The sequence below is a fragment of the Aquarana catesbeiana genome, linkage group LG05, assembly GCF_042186555.1.
Source record: "Aquarana catesbeiana isolate 2022-GZ linkage group LG05, ASM4218655v1, whole genome shotgun sequence".
In the NCBI taxonomy this organism is placed as follows: Eukaryota; Metazoa; Chordata; class Amphibia; order Anura; family Ranidae; genus Aquarana; species Aquarana catesbeiana.
In genome coordinates, this window is record NC_133328.1 from 556,480,539 (window position 1) to 556,502,993 (window position 22,455).

At 41.2% G+C, this 22,455-nt stretch overlaps 1 protein-coding gene across 2 annotated transcripts in view; it reads left to right on the forward strand.

The window, feature by feature from the left end:
• The window catches only part of RALYL (RALY RNA binding protein like), a 1,862,755-nt gene that overhangs the window by 1,782,466 nt on the left and 57,834 nt on the right, over positions 1–22,455 (forward strand). For both annotated transcript variants that reach the window (XM_073631886.1, XM_073631887.1), the window contains one exon: positions 19,069–19,182. In XM_073631886.1, coding sequence (XP_073487987.1) covers positions 19,069–19,182 — 114 coding nt within the window. The remainder of the gene's footprint in view (positions 1–19,068; positions 19,183–22,455) is intronic.

Here is a 22,455-nt window from a genome sequence, read left to right on the forward strand (position 1 = left end):
CGAGTAGAGGAGAGCTGATCGGCGGCTCTCCTGATGGGAGTCTGCGCTGATAATCAGCGCATTGATTATTAGTGCAGACCCATCAAGGATGCCAACCCCTGCTCACCAGGGATGTCAATCAGTGCCCATCAGTAATGCCTGTTAGTGGCTCCTCATCCGTGTTGCCTATCAGTGCCCATCATTGCTCATCAGTGCCACCTATAACTGCCTATCAGTGCCCATCAGTGCTACATATCAGTGCCCATTAGTGCTGCATATTAGTGCCTCCTCAGTGCCCGTCAGCGAAGGAGAAAACTTACTTAGGATTGCGTTTTATAACAGAAACAAAAACTTTTTTTTTTTCAACATTTTCATTTTTTTGATTTGTTTAGCAAAAAAATAAAAAACCTAGAGGTGATCAAATACCAACAAATGAAAGCTCTATTTGTGGGAAAAAAATTATAAAAATGTCATTTGGGTACAGTGTTGCATGGCCAAGCAATTGGCATTTAAAATGCAACAGCACTGAAAGCTGAAAATGGGCCTGGGAAGGAAGGGGGTGAAAGTGCCCTGTACTGAAGTGATTAGTGATTGTTTAATCACTAATATCAGGATTAGAACAAAATTGATGGGAGACAAAAGTTTTGGCTTTATATACATTTTTGTACTAAACTGTGGACACAATAACGTGTTAATAAATATGCAAGAAATATGACATATGTATCTGTTTCAGTATCAGGAAAAATCTGGACTATATGAAGGCAGGACATGTACAGTTTGTAGATGATTATTTTTCTTTGTAACTAAAGCCTAGTGCACACTGCTAGTTTTTTTTTTTTTTTTTTTTTCGTTCAACCCATTGGCTCTTAGCCCATGGCTCTCAGTCATTGTACATACACAAGGGGCAGGGATGCTTGTGACATCATTGACCTAAAATTTCCCTTGTTCTGAAATTAGGTCAGTGATCTTATGAGTATCCCCACCCATTTGTACATGTCCAATGCGGGGAGGGGAATCCCTCACCCACACCTAATTGGCCAAGCAATGACAAACGAGTTTGGACAAACTTGGGTTTGCACTGAATCCAAGCTCATCACTACTAAGTAGGACTTGACAGATTAGGATTCTGATGATTTTAATCATCCAGTATGCATCTGGAATGTAGATGGCTGTTTAGGCATCTTGTGGTCAAGAATTGCAAGGGGTCCATTTTTTAAATGTATCTTTAGAATGTATGTATATATAGACTATTGCACTTTTGGCTTTATTATGAGGCCATCTGTGGGACTGTGCATTGTTTAATTTTAATAGTGCCTTTTTACATATTCTCTTTATTTATTATGAGTGTTAATAAAATACCATATTAAAATATTTTCACAGGTAAAACTTAAATATTTAATATTAATATTTTGCAGTTTGGGTCAGAAAGTATTGCTTTTTACATGCTTACTAGGCTACCCTTAACTGCTCTGATGAAAAAGGGTGTTGTTGTTTACTTGAGTTCAAGTTCCTATTTACAGACACAACTGTGTGTTTTAGATAAGTGATTCACCCTCCTTCCCGCATGCCCCATTTTTTTCTGTATGTTTCAGCAAAGGCTTTCAGTTTGAGAGAGATAGTTTAAAAGCATACAGCTTTCACTTTGCTCTCTCTTTATTTAGAAACCCTATAATGCTTTTTGACACCAGTGTCAAGGGTGCACAACGCATTAAACGTTTAATTAGAATAGAATGAGTAACACTTTTTTATTTATAAAAAAATGCTACAGAGCTTCAGCTTAAAAATGTATAAGTATTAAAAAAATACAGTTGACCTGAAACCATTATAGTTTCCATTTAAGTAAAAGTCAGAATGGTTACTTTTCTGCCAATTGTAAGGACCAATGGGGTGTTTGCAATTATTTCTGATCACAATTGCCCACAGCAGCTGAATGCATTGCCCCTTGTGCTTTTGTAAATAGTGCCATGGATTTACAGTCTCTTGTGAGTACATACCATTAAATGCTTTATATGTTTAGCCTCTCCATGAAAAGCTCTCAAGGCTTTTTTTTTGCATTATGCTAATAAATTGCTTTTCAAAGCTGATATTCTTTGACTTAAAGCAAGCCATATTTTCTGCTACGAATGCTCTAATCCAAAAGAGAGACTGTTTTTTTACCATCACCACCTAAACAATATTTATTTTTAATACTCCAAATCATTTGTTGCCTATCCGGCATGTGGATTCCCACTTCTATTTTGTGCTGCTGTGACACCGATAGCTGATACTGGAAATATTTGTTATTAGAATCTACAGTAGTTGTACAAAAAGACTCTATTCATTCTCAGATTAGTCATTCCAGTGCTGCAGAGGATTTGACTTCTGGATGGGTTGAATTGTATTTAGAAAAGTTATTCCCTTGTCATTCATCGTACAGAAGTCATTTCGCTCGCATCAAAATTTTATGCCTTTTCATTATACGTCTTTTGAAATTGAATTTGCACAAATTCACAGACCACTTATAGTGTTGATGAGGTTTTTCCTCTAAAGAAAGGAAAGATAAGTTCAGATAAGATGAATTCACAGAAAGAAGTTGTTGAATAACCATTAAAAAAAAAAGAGTAAAAAGTTTTTACTATGAAGAGCATCATTTTGGATATAAATGGGTTAGAGTATTACACACTTACTTAACGAAGTATGCAGTAATAAAAAAAAAAAACTTACCTACTAATACATAGCTAAAAAAAATATTAGATAGTATTATGGACATATATTACATCTCTAAATCACAGATTCATTTTGCAATAAGTAATGAGCCAACGGTTCAGGAAATCTTGCTTAACCCCTTGGCACCTTCTGGCCCTTTAGGGGTTTAGTATGCCAGGAGACGGGGTTTATGATCATGTGACCACAGTGATTGGCTGTCATGGCGATCACATGATCAGAACGCTCCCGATCGCAGGCAGCATTTGGGAGCCGCGCAGGGCTCTTGTCACATCTGTGTTTGCACTAATGCATCCAAATATGTGGCCACTCAGCGCCAAGGCCCACCCTCTGAGAGGCCTCATATTTAAGTGTGGCCAGGGCCAAGAGGTTAAAATATGCCAATCCTGAACTTAGGAACAAATCCCAATAAAATCTATAAAGGTCTAAAGTTGTAAATCCTGGCTAACGGGCAGACACTAGAAAAAAAAAATACCACATATCTAGGGCAACATTGAAAATACATAAAGTCTTTAAATAACATGCCTGAGCCTTAAAGCTTTATGTGGTGTTACAGAACAATATAATTTTCACAGATTATGATTTTCACTGTACACTGGCAGTGCATATATGGCTGTGGAATTTATTTTTTTTCTTGTACAATTAGCTAGGGGATGAACTAACTAGTTGGATATATAGATAGTCATAGTGCTACCTGTGACCTTTCAAGAATAAGCTTTGTTTCTCTAAACGTCCCCTTTTGGGCCACTTATTAGTTTGTTTGACATTTGTATGTGTTGATATGTTCTTGACCTAGAAATCTAGATCTTTTTTCATTTATGAGATAAACCTTAAGATGCTGACTTATCTTGTCTCCACATCTGTTTTGTATTGAGTTACATGAAAATAGTTACTAACCAAATTTGATGTACTATTGTGGTTTTAGCTTTTATGGCACCCCCTGCTATTTATGGGTGGAATTACAGTATTGTTAGCCTATTATGAGCCTATTGTTAGCCTACCCTAGCCTATACCTAGTTGATGTTAGCAGGCTAACACCAACTGTGCATGTGACAACCTACGTTGCTGGAGCGGACTTGTGTAATGCCAGCTGCAGGTGATACATCTCTGAGACTTTCCATCTCCCACTGCAAGGAACGTGAGTCACAATTGATCTGCCCAGTGTGGATGCCAGCCGGCTGACAGTGAGTTTTCATGCCCCTGTGAGTGCTGTTAATCCTGGGGTTAATTTCCCCTCTGTTCAAGCTATGACTTGCAACTGGCTGACCTGCTGATATTTGGGGTCTATGCCTGTCTGTCTGGAGCTCAAGGAACTCTTGATGTCCTGATACACTGGTTGGAAGGAGAATTGATTTCAGGAATGCATGGTTCACAGTTTCCCCGCTGTGGGTAGAACAGCTTTCAGGGTCACCAGCGTTGCAGTCTGCAAATGTAATCGTACTTCCTAAAACCTATAGCCAGTTATTGATGTTGTTTTTACATTGTGTTATCTTGTTCAACAAGGAACAGACCAAACTCCAGCAACTCATTGGGATGGACTAATGTCTCCCTGTTTAAATTAAGCTGCTACTATCCTGCGCAGTTATCTGACTATCTTGCCACACATGCTTGCTCCTATGGCTCATTTTTACTGTAGACCATGATCTTTATTTACATTTCAATATCATATAGCTTATTGCATGATGTCTATTTACTGAAGCACTAACAGAGGGGTCATTATCACTCATTAACTCCTCCTGTGTTCCGCTTTCTTTGATGTATACATGTTGATACATTCATGCATGTTCTAGCTTGAGCCTGGGAGCACTCCCGGGAGTGGAGTTGTATATTGCACAGTGTGTCATTTTCACATTTTGAAGTCCGTAATAAAGAATACTTTTAGTAACATTAACATTACCATTTGGGGTTGCATTAAGGGCCTGCTTTCTCCAGGGGCCTTTCCCCCAATTTTTGTTAAACAATATTGTAACTTATAGGTACGCTGGCCCATACCAGATATGGTGTAATAATGGAATATTTAAGAGAAGTATGGGATTTCCTTTTTCGCTGAAATCATGCTTACCTAGATGAATGCAGCATCTGTCCCCTGCCAGCTTTAAGACTGAGAACCAAGTGATCAAACTCCCTCGATCAGTCTCTGGCTCTCTGCTCTGCCCCCCCACGCTCACTGGAATGCTGGGCTGTGAGGGGGTGGGAGCAGCTTGCTTAAGCTCGCTGAGACACTGAGCCAGGTGCTGGTCCAGGCATGTGGGGGGATCCCGATGATATGGTAGCGAAACTTTCTTAAGCCTGGACCGGCTCTGTGACGTCAGCCAACAGTGAGCTTCAACCCGCTGTCTGCTGAAATTGGGTCACAGGAGTGCAGAAAGAACTGAAATGAGCTTTGGCTGTACTTCCCCTTAAATCCCCCCCCCTCCCCATCATGACACTCATCTTTGTTTGTGTACAATTAGCTTAGCCTACATACAGCAGCATCTGCTGTAGAATAAAAATCTGATTAATTTCAGAATTTAAAAAAATATTTTTTTAAGATAGCTTTGGCAGCAAGACATGCTTTTTATCAAAAGACAATGAATCCACTTTGACTGGCAGATAGAAATTGGCTAGTAGTCCTTGCTCTTGCTGATTCAAAACTATCCTACTACTGGCCAATTTGTATCAAACTCTCATTAAGATCTAAGAGACCACAGATAATACAACAGTGTAAATTTGGCCTTCAGAAGGAAAATGTTACTGAGGAAAAATTAGCTGAAATGTACTTACAGAAAATTGTACAGGAAGGTGTTTTACTACAATAATTAAGTGACTGCAGATGACACGGCTGTGTAAAATTAGTCAGTACCAGAACAATTTTAAAAAGCAAGGCTAGGCTTGCATTAGGAAGCGATAAAGGTCACAGTAAGGAGCTTTCTTGCAAGAATTAAGGTATTGCAGAAGATATAGCAGTGTAAAATTATATATATATATTCTGTGCTGCCTCTCTTACAATGAGGGGGCTAGCTTATCCAAAACCTAACCCCCTACTGGCCCTTATAAGCTTAATAGCCATAGTTCAAAGACCTAGCAATGCATTATCTATCAGGATCGTGCACTTCAAACTCACATAATTTGATTCCAATCTGTGTTAGCAGTGAATCCGAACCTTATACCTATGTGTAAATTAAAAATAAAAAGGGACAAGGCCACTAGTAGAAAAAGGATCATATGCAATAAGGGGGTACCCTCTTCCTAGTGATAATGGAACAAACAAAAGGAGACATTACCCCCGAATAGTCTCCAAAGAGGAAAGGGAAAATGGACTATCTTGGTACCCTAAGCAAAAGTACATATGAGGTAAAATACATTTTTTTTATTTATATAAAGAAAATAATAATGAAAAGACAAGGTATCCACATACAGGGAAGACAACACTTTCAATAATATTAAAACGGGTCTATACAAATGTTGCACTGACACTTAATAACCTCCAAGATGGATATAGGAGATACAGAAGATCCTCAGTGAACATAAAACAGCTCCTCTACATGTTTTGCGGAAATTTACCTTCCCTTCCCTGTATGTGGATACCTTGTCTTTTCATTATTATTTTCTTTATATAAATAAAAAAATGTATTTTACCTCATATGTACTTTTGCTTAGGGTACTAAGATAGTACATTTTCCCTTTCCTCTTTGGAGACCATTCGGGGTAATGTCTCCTTTTGTTTGTTCTATTTGTAAATTAGATGGTCACTAAACAAGGAAAAGGGATGAGATTAGGTAAATTTATGTATTCTGAATATACTGTATGCTTAGTGCTTTTTGTCAAAAAGTCCACTGTAAATTCATTGTTTTAAAGCTTATACATTTTTTGGTTTAAATGTTTTATACAATACTGTATAGGTACACTATGGATTTTCTAAATAGAAAACAGGCATTATTTGCTTTTGGGCTGACCCTATGTAACTAAAACCTCTGACAGAGCAATATAGTGGGAGACAGAGCAGAAGAGTTCCTGCTCCAGCTCCATCACTTGCATGTGTGTAGGTTTCAGCTTGAGCTACTGAGCTATGCAAACATCTGTCTTTTTTTTAATAAAGAAGCAAAAGGTTTTGTTTTTTAAAATGTGAAAATGAGCCTTCTGCTGGCTGACAGATAGAATAATAAATATTTTTTTACAGTATTAAAAAATTATGCCCCACTGAACTTCTAATTTTAAACCTGTTAAATGCATTCTAAACAAAAGTTGTACAACATCTTGATTAATTTTCTTTAGAAATTAGCCTTAGCCTAAGCAGAAAAGTCTGTCCCCTGCCAGCATGCTACAGGGAAGGACTCTTGCTCTATTTGTAAAGAAGTAAAGAAGTAGTCTCTCTGCATCTGTTTTACACATTCTTTCTGCTGGGTCAGCAGAGCTCTGCAATCAGAAAACCTCATGCTCCTTTTTGATTGCAGAGCTCTATTACGATTAAGTATGAATTCTCACCCTTCGTATTTGTTCTAGGCCATTTAGTTTAGGCATTAAATCTAGGGTCAACATGATAGTTCTTTAGGAACAAGTCAGCAGTGGCAGTTCCCGTGTCTTTTACCTTTAAAGAGTATCTCCATTTTGCTGAGAAGAAAAAAAAAACAATCCTCTCAGGATGACCTATGTACATTTCATGGATTTTTACCAACTTTGGATAAGAGTCCTACCTTTTTCTGTTTTTTAAGAAAAAGCTGTATGTTCTACTTTATCCTACTCTAATATTGTACCCCCTGGGTCTGCATCACCGGCAACAGTCAAGATGCAGTCAAAGCTTGTTACTGCAATATTATTCAAGGTTGTAATCCATAAACAGCCTGTGGTCAGGGTAATAGGCATTCATGCAAAGGCATAATTCAGGAAGAGAGTTTAGGCAAGCGACAAAAGCAGAATAAAATAAATAAATGACAGCTAACAAGAACCAAAGGACAAGCCAAGGTTGTAAGAGTATCTGTCAGGGTTCGAAGAAGCAATAAGAAGCTCAGAAGCTGATCTGAATGTTCATTTCCTCCAAGGTGAAGTGCCTGTATTGAGTGCATTCAGCCACTTGATCGAGTGGCGCTAAGTCAAATGGCATAGAGTGCATGAAGGTGTGGGATGTTAGGTCTGAGAGGTGGATTGTTGCATAAAGATGGATGCAGTGATAATAAGGCACTTATTTTTACTCTTTACTGTAAAGACAATATCTTTACAGGCATTCTGGCCCCGTGACTCCTGTTTTTTTTCTACACACTCTGGGGCTCCAGAGACACATATTTATAAGATATATGGGTCAAGCCTTTTCTATATCAGTGAATAGATTGCATGCTGTCCACTTCACACTGAGTGCACCATCGGTTCCATTTATTTGCTGTGGCTGTTTTAATATTTGTTCTGTCACAGTACCTGTCTAAAACATGTTTAATAAAGATGAAACAGCCTCATTTATCTAGACTCAGCAAGCATTGTGCCAGTATGTCCAGATCATGAATTCCATTAAAACAGTTTTACAACGTGAACTGTTGCTTTGAATCAGAAGTTGAAGTCAACACAGAATTTTAAATACATATTTATGAAAAGTCATGATTATTCCATATGTCTCTTACAGATATCAGTGACGGGTCTATTCAGCTAGATAACTTATATCTGTTACCATTTTGTTTCACAGAAAATATGTATTTTCATATCAGCTTCAAATAGATAACATTCCCCAATTTTGATTTAATTCAACATATTAACTATAATTGTAACTACATTTTCTATATAAATATGCTGAGCTAAAAGTGTAAAATACAATAATACCAATGTGTATATCAAGTAATAATCCAAACAAAATAAGTTTAAGATGAAAATAATGTAGTGTGACGTAGTACCACTACGTAGTACCACTACGTACTAATACTAATAACGTAGTGTGGTGAGAGTGCTGTAAAAATGTATAGTTACATCAGTGCAAAATCTGTGAATAAATCAGCAAATACCACTGTTACATCAGTGCAAAATATGCAAATAAATCAGCAAATACCAATATACATAATAAAACAATAAACATAAGGTGCAATGTGCAGTTCATCTACAACAGTAGATATACTGTATTATGTGCAATATTCAAAAAAAGTGCCAAGTGCCACACAATGGTGAAATATACAATTCAAAAGATCATATTGAGTGATCCGTGAGTCTAAAGTTCAATAATGTAGGTGTATGAAAAATGTCCATAGAAAAAAAAAACATGCTCCAAATATTTTCAGTGCTTAAAAAACCATGCACTGAAAATATTTGGAGCATGTTGGATTTTTTGTCTATGGACTTTTCATACACCTACATTATTGAACTTTAGACTCACGGATCACTCAATATGATCTTTTGAATTGTATATTTCACCATTGTGTGGCACTTGGCACTTTTTTTGAATATTGCACATAATATATCTACTGTTGTAGATGAACTGCACATTGCACCTTATGTTTATTGTTTTATTATGTATATTGGTATTTGCTGATTTATTTGCATATTTTGCACTGATGTAACAGTGGAATTGGCTGCTTTATTCGCAGATTTTGCACTGATGTAATTATACATTTTTACAGCACTCTCAACACACTACATTATTAGTATTAGTACGTAGTGGTACTATGTAGTGGTACTACGTCGCACTACGTTATTATCATTTTAAACTTATTTTGTTTGGATTCTTATTTGATATACACATTGGTATTATTGTATTTTACACTTTTAGCGCAGCTTTTTTATTTTTCCCTATAGTGGCGCACGGTATATGAGACGTGTTCTCATATAGGTAGCTAGGTGTTTTTTGCTCTTGAGGCATCAAGTCATTGTGGCTCGCAAGGTTTTTCTTTACTTACTACATTTTCTATATGTCTGGAAGTAGTATTATCATATCAATTAGTTGTTCTTTTCTCTGTCGCTTTCCTCAGCTATACCTGTTATCACGTACCTGGTAGTAGAGCCTGATAGGATGAGGAAGGCCTCTCTTACACCTCTGACTTGGGGCCTCTGATTGGAACGCTGGGGTGCAGAGTCGCACAAGTGCCAGAAAGTCTTGCTAGCAGCAGGGTGGATGTCCTTGTTGGGCAGGTGAGGTCGTCAGATGGCTTCAGCAGGTAGACAGGTAGGCAGGCAGCTAGTGCTGGTGACAGCATGCAGGGTAGCAGGGTCAGGCAGGCTGGGTCATACACAGACTTGAAGAATCGGGTACAGGTCACAGACAGGAACATAGTCCTGAAGCAAGCCGGGTCTGGAACCGATCAATGGAACTGGAGCCAAAGGAGCAGACAGAAGAATGGTCACTGGACAAGCTGAGGTCGATGCAGGTGGAGTTCAGGGAATGGTCTAAACAAGCCAGGTTGATAACTGGAAGAAGGATACAGGCTCATAGGATGCCAGATACACAGGAGGCTGAAGACAAGGCAGCACTGAATCTGAGCACTGGCTGGGTTTAAATAGTATGTTTGGCGCTAGCGTCTGTCACAGGTGCACGCAAGCATCGGCGCACACGGGGATGTGCGACGGCTTCGGTTTGCACGCGAGTCCACGCATGCGCATATCTATTAGCCAGTGCCCAATTCTTAAGAGCATGAAAAGGAATCAGTTTTAGCATGTGCCCAAGAGTTTTTCCAGAGGAATTATTGTGTTTACTGGCATGTGCATCCTGTCACCTGTGTTATTATTTTTGAACATGATAGAATTCTTCAGCACTGGCTTTTGTCATTCCTGGACTGACCAGAATTTCCTAGGAGAAATTCCTAAGGAAATTTCTAAGGAAGATTGTCCTTGCTATATCACATATTTCAGCCCTCAAAATTTCCACTCGCCTGCTCGCATTACCTAGTCAGGTTGAAAAAAAAAGACACAAGTCCATCTAGTTCAACCTATAAAAGAAAAAAAATATATCATGCAATCCCATATACACACTCCTATTCCCACAATTGATCCAGAGGAAGGCAAAAAACCCCAGCAAAGCATGCTCCAATTTGCTCCAGCATGGAAAAAAAACCTTCCTGATCCCCTGAGAGGCAATCAGATATTCTCTGGTTCAACTTTACAAATAAATGTTAGTATCCAGTTATATTATGTACATTTAGAAAATAATGTACTTTTTTAAAACAATCTACTGAGCTGTCCAGAACCAGCTCTTAAGGGAGTCTATTCAACTCCCTAACCTATTCGCATTAGGTGAGTGGAAATAAGCTGAGAGCGAGTAAAATTCTGTTGATTGTCTTATACAATCTATAAATGTGGCTGGCTTTGGAACTGTGCATGCGCAGTTTCGAGGCCAGCCTGGGCTCAGACAGGGGGTGGGCAGCCGGGGGCAAATGGTTGGTGACATTGCGGCTGCGCCTTTTATAAACCACAGGCTACAACAGGGGCAGACCCGGGAGTAGGGGACTCACCTAACACAGCCAGCCACTGACCAGATCACAGAGAGCCCAGACCCAGCCCGGGACTGCAGAATCCGCACACTCACATGCTCCCATGTGAGCTGGAGGCAGATGATTGCTGTTCTGGGATCACTGCAACTGCTGTCTGATCTGTGCCCCAGGGGAAGGAGAGCCTTGTGGCCGGGAAGGGGATCCGTCATGTAGGACACTCTACAATGCATGCCACCAACTGGCAAGAGGGGAACCAAGGGGATGTGTCAGTTCAAGTATGATTATCAGGTGGCGCTGTTGCAGAGTTTTGCTTTAAAGTGGAAACCAGTGCTGAGGACAAGCGTGTAGTGAGAGGGAGCAGCGTGCAGAGGAGCGTGCAGAGGACCGGACCGAACCCCCCCCAGAGTGGCAGTGCTGCGGACCGTACCCCCCTGACTGGATCGGACCCCCCACAACCAGACTGGACCCCCCACTGTGAGAGGCAGCGGGAGACCCACAGTGGTGGCAGAGCATGACATTGTGGAGCGGGACCAGGGGTACTGAGGACAGTATCACCCCACAGACACAGGGAGAGGAGGCGGGAGGACATCCAGCGGGACCGGGAGGTGGAAGGCTGACAGGGAGAGGCGGCGGGTAAGTGAAGTGCAGACCGGAGGGAGAGTGTAAGGCTGATCAGTGAGCGGCGGGACTGAAGGTGACTGACTGCTAGTGTCAGATTACAAGGGGAGGCTGTGCAGAGTGAGACAGATACACAAACTACAAAACCTGACTGACAGTGTATGTGAGTACCTGAGTATTGGGAGTACCTGAGTATTGGGAGTACCTGAGTATTGGGAGTACCTGTGTATTGGGAGTACATGACTGTTGGGAGTACCTGAGTATTGAGAGTACCTGAGTGTTGGGAGTACCTGAGTATTGGGAGTGGCTGAGTATTGTGTGTACCTGTTGTAGCAGAGCGTCCCAGAGAGAGCCAGGAAAAGTCCTGTTTGGGGTTTATACATCTCCCAGTCTCCTGTCCTACACGTTCTGGGATCTCTGATCCACGATCCAGTTCGGGTATTGGTCCTCTCCCCCAGGCCAATTTAAATTCACCTGTGACAGACAGCCTTTGCTCTCTGCCTGGGAAACACAGACATCACTGGTCTGTAAGCACAAAAGGTTGGTAAAAAGCTGTTAAGCTGTATTTGTGGAAGTTGACAAGCTGTAGGCTTGCACAGCCTGGTAGTTAGGGCCTGTATATATTGTGTAGTTAGTGCCGAGACACAGCTAGGTTTTTGTTTGACTATTTTTGTTCTATTTGTTCTCTGAAACACTGTACAGCACCTGTACTGTATATACACTTGTATATATCACCAATAAACACCGCCCTGTTTGTCACTACCTCACTGGATTTGGTATCTATGCCTGAAAGACTGCTTATCCCAGGGAGATTTGTACCGCCTACCTGTCCCCCAGGTTACACAGTGTGTTGTGAGTACCTGTGTATTGTGAGTACCTGGGTAGTGTGAGTGCACGTGGGTCTGCGAGTGCACGTGGGTCTGCGAGTGCACGTGGTCTGCGAGTGCACTTGGGTCCATGAGTGAACGTGGGTCCGCGGGTGCACGCGGGTCTACGGGTGCATGTGGGCTGCCAGTATCAGTGTATTGTCTTGTTGAGTACCTGGGTAGTGTATTGTTGAGTATTAGTGTCAGGAAGCTAGTTGTTAGGCAATCTGGACAGGATATATTTCCCAATCCTCATTAAATTGGTAGGTACGATGCCTGGCGGGTGTGGAGATGCGACTCGGTGTATATATAGCGGCATGTATGCGTTAATTATCTGATTGAGGGCGAATACTGCTGTGCAAAATGTAAGCTCGTTGTTTCCCTGCAAGCCCAGGTTCTGAATCTAGGGAAGCAACTGTCAGCACTGAGAAGACCCTCCATACTAAAGGAGAGCTGGGAAAGTACCCGGCAGGTGCTGGCAGGGGCCAGCACAGAGGCGGGTGGAGAGAAAGAGGTGCAGGCACCAGAAAAGGCTAGATGGGTGGCAGTCAGGAAGGATAGAGGGGGAAGTGCCGGGAAGGCCGATCCAGGGCTGGAGCATCCCAATAAGTACGCTCCATTGGGTGACATTGGTGAAACCAGTCAGCAACCAGCACTGCTGGAGCTGAGGGACTCTCCTAGCTGCCAGGGGAAGAACTCCTCCAGTGAGAGTGGGGGGGAAGCAAAGGGTAATGATAGACAGATTTTGGTGGTAGGGGACTCAATTCTTAGAAGGACAAAGACCTGAAGCGCCGAACTGTATGCTGTCTACTGGGCGCTCGAGTTCGGCACATCACGGATGTGGTGGACAGATTACTGGGAGGGGCTGTGGAAGACCCGGCTGTCATGGTGCATGTTGGCACCAATGACAAAGTCAGAGGCAGATGGAGTGTCCTAAAGAACGATTTTAGGGACTTGAAAGCTAAATTTAGGAAAAGGACCTCCAAGGTAGTATCCTCAGGAATACTACCGGTACCTCGAGCCACACCAGAAAGGCAGAGGGAGATTAGGGAAGTAAACAAGTGGCTGAGGAGCTGGTGTAGTAATGAGGGGTTTGGGTTCCTGTAGAACTGGGCCGACTTCTCAGTTGGTCACCAGTACTATAGAGGGGATGGAATGCACCTAAATGAGGAGGGTGCAGACCTTCTGGTAGTAAAGATGCCCCAAAAGTTAGAGGGGTTTTTAAACCAGGCAACGGGGGGGGGGGGGTCCAGAGGTAGAGATAATCAGCGCGGAACATATTCCAGAGGGTAGTATTGTAGGCATTAGTGGTAGGTTGACTAAAGCACATAAACCCAAGTAAGTATAGTAACAAGTCCTAGTTGCAATCTCGGAACACCCAATAAGAGGTTAGTATGTGACCGGTCTAAACTACGTGGCATGTTCACCAATGCCAGGAGCCTGGCTGACAAGATGGGTGAACTAGAGATACTGTTGGAAGATTTGGATTTTGTGGGAATTTCAGAGACCTTGTTCAACAGCTCTCATGATTGGCTGGCAACCATTCCAGGGTATTCCCTTTATCGCAGGGATAGAGAGGGTAAAAAAGAGGGAGGGGTATGTCTTTATATCAGGAATAATGTACAAGTGAATGTGAGAGATGACATCACTAAAGGAGCTAGGGAGGAGGTGGAATCCTTAAGGGTAGAGCTCCAAAGGGATGAAGCTAAGGGGAAAATAATACTGGGAGTATGCTATAGGCCCCCTAACCTGAGGGACGAGGCGGAGGTGGACCTCATATCACAATTTGGATTAGCAGCAAGGATGAGAAGTGTCATCATAATGGGGCATTTTAATTATCCAGACATAGACTGGGCAGAGGGAACCACGTATTCGTCTAAGGCTTGGCAGTTCCTAAATGTCTTGCAGGACACTTTCATGGGTCAGATGGTAGACGCACCAGCTAGAAATAAAGAGTTACTAGATCTATTGATTACCAACAATACAGACCTGATCACGGATGTGGAAATACGGGGCAATTTAGGAAACTGCAATCACAGGTCAATTGGCTTCAGTATAAATCACAAAATAGGAAACATAAGGGGAATACAAAGACACTGAATTTCAAAAGAGTCAACTTCCCTAAACTACAAACCTTGCTAGAAGATATAAATTGTGATAAAATCTTAGGAACAAAGAACAAGGAGGAGAGATGGGTTTGCTTTAGGAGTATATTAAATAAGGGCATTAGCCAGTGCATCCCATTGGGTAATACATTTAAAAGAGCGAACAAAAGTCCTGGATGGCTTAACTCCAATGTAAAAATGCATATAAAAGCAAAGGAGAAGGCCTTCAAAAAATACAAGGTTGAGGGATCATCAGCAGCATTCAGACTTTATAAAGAATGCAACAAGAAATGTAAGGGTGCAATTAGGCTAAGATAGAACACGAAAGACACATAGCGGAGGAGAGCAAAAAAAATTACAAGAAATTCTTTAAGTATGTAAACAGTAAAAAAGAGAGGACAGACCATATTGGCCTCATAAAGAATGAGGAAGGACATCTGGTTACAAAGGATGGGGAGATGGCGAAGGTATTGAATGTATTCTTCTCCTCAGTCTTCACGAGGGAATTGGGGGCTTTAGTAACCAAAACTGCAGTGCTTATCCTCATGACACGTCACAGGAAGCACCCTCATGATTAACAGAGGACAGAATTAGAATTAGACTTGGGAAACTTAACATTAATAAATCACCAAGACCGGATGGTAATTAGGGAACTCAATCAAGTAATTGCCAGACCATTGTTGCTAATTTTTACTGGCAGTTTACTGGACCGGTACCAGCAGATTGCAGAAAAGCCAATGTAGCACCAATATTTAAAAAGAAAGGGCCCAAAATACATCCCTGGGAATTACAGACCAGTTAGCCTAACATCAATAGTACGCAAGCTCTTGGAGGGGATGATAAGGGACTATATACAAAATTTTAGTAATGAAAATGGTATTATTAGCAGTAATCAGCATGGATTCATGAAGAATCGTTCTTGCCAAACCAATCTATTAACCTTCTATGAGGAATTGAGTTGCCATCTAGATAAAGGAAGGCCCATAGACGTGATGTATCTGGAGTTTGCAAAAGCATTTGACACAGTTCCCCATAAACGTTTACTGTACAAAATAAGATCCATTGGCATTGACCATAGGGTGAGTACATGGATTGAAAACTGGCTACAAGGGCAAGTTCAGAGGGTGGTGATAAATGGGGAATACTCGGAATGGTCAGGGGTGGGTAGTGGGGTCCCACAAGGTTCTGTGCTCGGACCAATCCTATTTAATTTATTGATAAACTACCTGGAGGATGGGGTAAACAGTTCAATAACTATTTGTGGACGATACTAAGCTAAGCAGGGCAATGACTTCTCCGCAGGATGTGGAAACCTCGCAAGAAGATCTGAACAAATTAATGAGGTGGGAAACTACATGGCAAATGAGGTTTAATGTAGAAAAATATAAAATAATGCATTTGGTTGGCAAAAATATGAAGGCCATCTATACACTAGGGGGAGAACCTCTAGGCTCAGCAATGGCATGCAATGCCAAGCTGCTGCTAGCAAAGCAAACAGAATATTGGCGTGCATTAAAAAAGGGATTAACTCCAGGGATAAAGCGATAATTCTCCCACTCTACAAGATTCTGGTCTGGCCACACCTAGAATATGCTGTCCAGTTCTGGGTACCAGTCCTCAGAAAGGATGTACTGGAAATGGAGCGAGTACAAAGAAGGGCAACAAAGCTAATAAAGGGTCTGGAGGATATTACTTATGAAGAAAGGTTGTGAGCACTGAACTTGTTTTCTCTGGAGAAGAGACGCTTGAGAGGGGATATGATTTCGAATTACAACTACTGTACTGGTGACCCCACAATAGGGATAAAACTTTTTTGCGGAAGGGAGTTTAACAAGACACGTGGCCACTCATTAAAATTAGAAGAAAAGTGGTTTAACCATAAACTATGTAGAGGGTTCTTTACTGTAAGAGTGGCCAGGATGTGGAATTCCTTTCCACAGGCGGTGGTATCAGCAGGGAGCATCGATAGTTTCAAAAAACTATTAGCTAAGCACCTGACAACATATACAGGGATATACAATGTAATACTGACTTATAATCACACACATAGGTTGGACTGGAGGGACTTGTGCCTTTTTTCAACCTCACTTACTATGTAACTATGGGCAAACCTATGACAACCTGTGCCAACTGAAACTAGAAGGTTGGAAAGCACTGCAGCAGGAACACCCCCCGCCCCCCAATAGTGCAGGTGCACAAGGGAGCCTGCCAGTTAGATAAGGAGGGACATGGAATGTGGGGCGACACCATGGAAAGGATTATGGGGGTGCCGGCGCTGATGTGTAAGAACTACAAGTCTCAGCATGCCCTGCTTGGCACTGGCTTATGTAATTTCTAAATTGAAGGGCTAGTCTGAGGTCTGGGAACCTGGTTTATGCATAGCTATCATTACATATATCCTTTAACTGTCTATAAGGCATGTCACATCCAGGGTATATTTTAGTGAAATTAATTCACTAGAATCTAGTCTAAATCTAGTCTAAATCATTTAATGAGATAATTTACGAAGGCGTTTTTAGGGGCGGGGCAGGGAAGAGGTTGGGTGGGGCAACTGATGGCGAGTAACTCTTAAGGCCTGGCTAGTAGTTCAGGACCTGAAATTTTGAGCCCTGACATATTTGATATGATCATTTTTGTACTGAGCTCTAGTATGGTTTCAAACAGGAGTAGAGGGGAAATCTTCCAATGGGGGCACCTGTTCTGGTTACAACAGTGGCTTCCCTTTCACTTCCTGTTGTGTCAAGTCTGCATGAATACACACCGATCAGCCATAACTTTATTATGACTGCACCTAATATTGAGTAGTTCCCTTTTTTGCCACCAAAACAGCCTTTATCCATTGACACATGGATGCCACTAGACCTCTGAAGGTATGCTGTGATATTTGCACAAAGCTATCAGTAGTAGATTCTTTCAGTCCTTTAAGTTGCGAGGGGGGGCCTTCATGTATTAGACTTGTCTTTCTGGCACATCTCACAAATGCTTAGGGCAGTGTTTCTCAACTCCAGTCCTCAAGGCGCCCCAACAGGTCATGTTTTCAGGTTTTCCATTATTTTGCACAGGTGATTTGATCACTTTCACTGCCTTAGTAATTACCACAGCCGTTTCATCTGAGAGAAATCCTGAAAACATGACCTGTTGGGGCGCCTTGAGGACTGGAGTTGAGAAACACTGGCTTAGGGGGTGGAGATCTGGAGAATTTGAAGGCCAAGTCAACACCTCAAACTCGTTGTTGTGTTCCTAAAACCATTCTTGAACCAGTTTTGCAGTGTGGCAGGTTGCAATATTCCGCTGAAAGAGGCCACTGCCATAATGGAATACCATTTCCATGAAGAGATGTCCTTGGTCAGCAAAAATGGGTAGGTGGTACATGTCAAAGTAACATCCACATGGCAGGACCAAGGTTTTTCAGCAGAACATTGCCCAAGGTATCACACTTCCTCCGCTGTCTTGCCTTCTTCCCATACTGCATTCTGGTGCCATCTCTTCCCCAGGTAAGCAACACATGCACCCAACCATTCACATGATAAAAAAAGAAAATGTGATTCATCAGACCAGACTGACTTCTGTGGTCCAGGTCCGATTGTAGGTGCTTTTGGCTGTGGTCACAGGTCAGCATGGGCGCTCTAACCAGTCTGCGGCTACACAGCCCCATACGCAACAAGCTGCAACAGACATTTTTTCTGCTTTCAACACATCAACCTCAGAGACAACATGTTTACTTGCTGCCTAATATATCATACTGAATTTTAGATGTCATTCTAACGATATAACCAATGTTATTCATTTTTCCTGTCAGTGATTATAATGGTATGGTTGATCAGTGTATTCCTGAACTTTTGCAGCAGAAATGTCCTATTTAGCATTAAGCCATGTATGTTTGGATCCCATCTTAAAACCATTATGGACAACAACTGGTCTTAAAAGTTTCAATGTCTATTAACAGATAATATGGAAGTAAACATAAGAGATAGGTCTCAATATAATGTCATGAATAGCCTTAAACTTTGTCAGATATACACCTAAAATCCAGACACATATTTATGCCAAACACAGCTTACCCTGACATCACTGATATTACAGTGCTCATAGATTACTACAGAAAATACATATTATTATGCTGCACTTTGGCGATGGTGGACCTAGATGAAATAAATGACATCCCTGATTGAAAATGATACCACGCTGAATGCTCCGAATGAAGGCTTTCTTTGAAAGTGACACATTCTGGGATCCTTGATGTGAACTCTATTCTGTTTGAAAATATTTGTGGAAAATCACCCACAACATTGCAAATAGCATGCACCAAAATTATACCCCCATGACTGCACCTCAATGTACAGAACATTTGAGCTAGTTGTACTATCTGGCTGATAGGGGAAAATTATTGCTTTTAAGTGTTGTTCATTTCTTTTTCCCCAGTAAAATCTGATGAGCTTCAGACAATCAAGAAGGAACTGACCCAAATCAAAACCAAGATCGACTCTTTGCTGGGCAGGCTGGAAAAAATTGAAAAACAGCAGAAGGCTGAAGCAGGTTGGTGAAAATGATTTATGGCATAGTCTTTGGAATCTCATTAAGACGGAAATTAAAGCAAGAAAAAGCACATAACTCAAAGCCGTGGATTTTCTTGGAAAGAATTGAAAATCCATGAACATAAAGCACATATTAAACGGTATCTGAATTAAGAAAAAAAAAAAAAAACATACACATTGCCGATGCTCATATCTGTAAAAAAAAAATATTATTGGGTTCGGGGAAAGAGGCACCCCTGCCCCAAAGCACCCTTCATGTTGAGGGCATGCTGCCTGGTGAGGTACAGGAAGGGGGCACTCGCTCGCCCCCCCCTTTCCAGGCCTGCCGAGCTGCTCAGATAAGGGTCTGGTATTTATTTTGGGGGGGGACCCCACACAATTTTTTTTTGTTTTAGGTTTGGCGTGGGGTTCCCCTTAAAACCACACCAGACCCGAAGTGCCTGGTATGGATTAGAGGGGAACCCCACGCTGTTTTTTTTAAGTTAAATTTTTATTGACTGCTGATGAGTCATCTGTTGTTAAGGAGGGCTTCCCAGCCCACTCCTTAAAGCGGACCTTCGGTAATTTTTTCATTTTTCCATCTAATAAATCTTCTGCCCTTGTTGTTTTAACTTTGGATAATAAAACGTTTTTTTTTTTTTGCCAGTAAATACCTTATACAGCCCACTTCCTGTTTCTTGTCTGGTCATTAGCCTAGGCTTATGACATCATGCGCAGCTCTCTGTCTCACTTTCGTGAGCATTTTTTAGGAAGGGAGGGGGGTTAGTCATAAGAGGGCCAATGAGAGCTGCATGGGCTGCAGAGCTGGTGGTGTGTGTCTGTGTAAATCCAGGAAGTGAACAGGCAGCAGCTTCAGCTGCCCACAGTTAAAATGGATGCAGCCAGACTCAGTGAAGGGAGATTTCTGTAGCATATTTGGCAAGTACAGAATCACAGTATATATGAAATAATATGCAAAGTGGTTGGAGGGAAGGTTCAGAATGGCAAATATGTTTTAATTACAAATTATGTGAGCAGACTGCAGTTCATCTTTAACAACCAGCTATTCTTTACACAGAATTTGAATCAGTCAATGATTTTTCGACCGATCCAATTTTGAATCGTTCTGAAAATTTGGAATTCATTAGAAAATGAATAAACAAAACAAAATTAAATGAAAAATAAATTCTGAAATGAATTAACGAAACAAAATTAGTAACATAACCAATCTATCCGAAATGAATTTTTTTGTTCTGCACATGTCTATTACATTACACTGCAAGCTAAGGAGAACATGGGGATCCTATGGGGTGTAGAAGCTGCCTGCCCAGTGAGATAACCCTATGGTCCAGAGCTGTTTTTTCACTTATCTCGCCAGCTGTTATGAAGGCTTCCAGTAATGCTAGCCCTATGGTAGCTATAGCCAAAGTAACTTTGCTGACTTCAGATTCATAATTTCAAAAACATACCTCTGTTATTTTTACATACTGTAGATCACATTAAATGCAGGCCATCATAATTAAATTCCTGAAGGAAATGTCCTTTAAAAACTTTTAAACATCTAACATGACGAATTAAGACTTTCAGTTGTAAGCTATTGCATGGAATAAAACTGTATTCTTTTTATGGTTACCTGTGAAATCGGTGCACTGGGCTCAGATTTGAATACATTTATATGAAAATTAACCAGAGATACATTTTTCTGTAAAAGGTCAAGTAATACTGAGAAGTTGGAAGGAATAAAAGAGTTGATGAGTAAAACTCTGCTTAGTGCATGATCAGTAAATCATTGTTCTGGAACCTACTGGAGATAAGTGATAAAATAATATTAGAAGCAGAGCAAAAATCCAAGTGTCAGCCTTTTCATTGTTTCAGACCTCCAGCTCAGTACTGCACAAGAATGCTTTGTGTATTCCCACTTATGCAGAGAACTACAAAACACAGCTTGCTGTATTAGATCTTATTATTCAAGGTTAGGTTGAGTATAAGTAACAGCTTAGAGAGATATAACATTTATAACTTTTATTAACTCTTTTCAACCTTCTTAAAGTGTATCTCTGGGCAAAAAAATAAATAAAATATATACAGTGATGGTTGCCCTTCTGGAACTTCTCCACACAGAATCTCTGGAGATCAGCCAGAGTGACCATCGGGTTCTTGGTCACCTCTCTTACTAAGGCCCATTTCCCTTGATTGCTCAGTTTAGCTGGTCGACCAACTCTTGGAAGAGTCCTGGTTGTGCCAAACATCTTCCATTTGAGAATTACGGAGGCCACTATGCTCTTGGGAACCTTCAATACAGCAGAATTTATTTTTTTTGCTATCCTTCCCCAGGTCTGTGTCTTGCGATAATCCTGTTTATGAGCTCTGCAGGCAGTTCCTTTGATCTCATGGCTTTTGCTCTGATACGGTATGCATTGTAAGCTGTGAGGCCTTTTAGAGACGTGTGCCTTTCCAAATCATGTCCAATCAATTTAATGTACTGCAGGTGGTCTCCCAATCAAGGTGTAGAAACATCGCAGCAACGATCAAGAGAAATGGGAGGCACCTGAGCTAAATTTCAAGTGTTGCTGAAAAGGGTCTGAATACTTTTGCCAATGTGATATAAATCCCAAACTTTTCTAAAAATCTGTTTTCACTTTGTTATTATGGCGTACTGAGTGTAGATCCCATATAGCAAGCAATTGTGCTGCAAGTTTTAAAATGACTTGCTAAGCTATTGCAAGACTTGCCAGGCTTCACAAGCTTGTTGCACAATTACAGGAATTCTGCATTGCATGACTCCAGATCAACGTTCTTCATCAAACATTCTGCAAGACTGCTGCAAGTTCTGGTTCAGTAATGTTGAACAATAGTTCATTTTGTAGACTTGCAGAGCTCTTGCTGAAGACTCACCACTGCAACGTTGCTCGTGCTAGAGACTTGCCATGCAAATTTGCTTCAGATTGGAAAAGTCAACTAGAACTTGTGCTTCAAGTGCTCTGCAAGTGTACAACTTGCCAATGAAAATGTGCAGCAAGTTAACAGACTTTCAACACTGCTACAAATTTATGGCAAGTTATCCTTGCTATCTGGGATTAATCAGGAAAATAAATTAATTTAACTACTTCCGGAACACCCACCGCACAAATACTGCGGGAAGGGCGGCCCGGCTGCGCGAAAACAACATACCTGTAAGTTGTTCATGACTTCCGGGCAGCCCTGGTGCAAGGATTTTTGACACCCTAGGTGAAACCTCATTTTGCCGCCCCATTGGCTCCACCCCTGACTCCACCCCATGTGACATAAGGCGCTG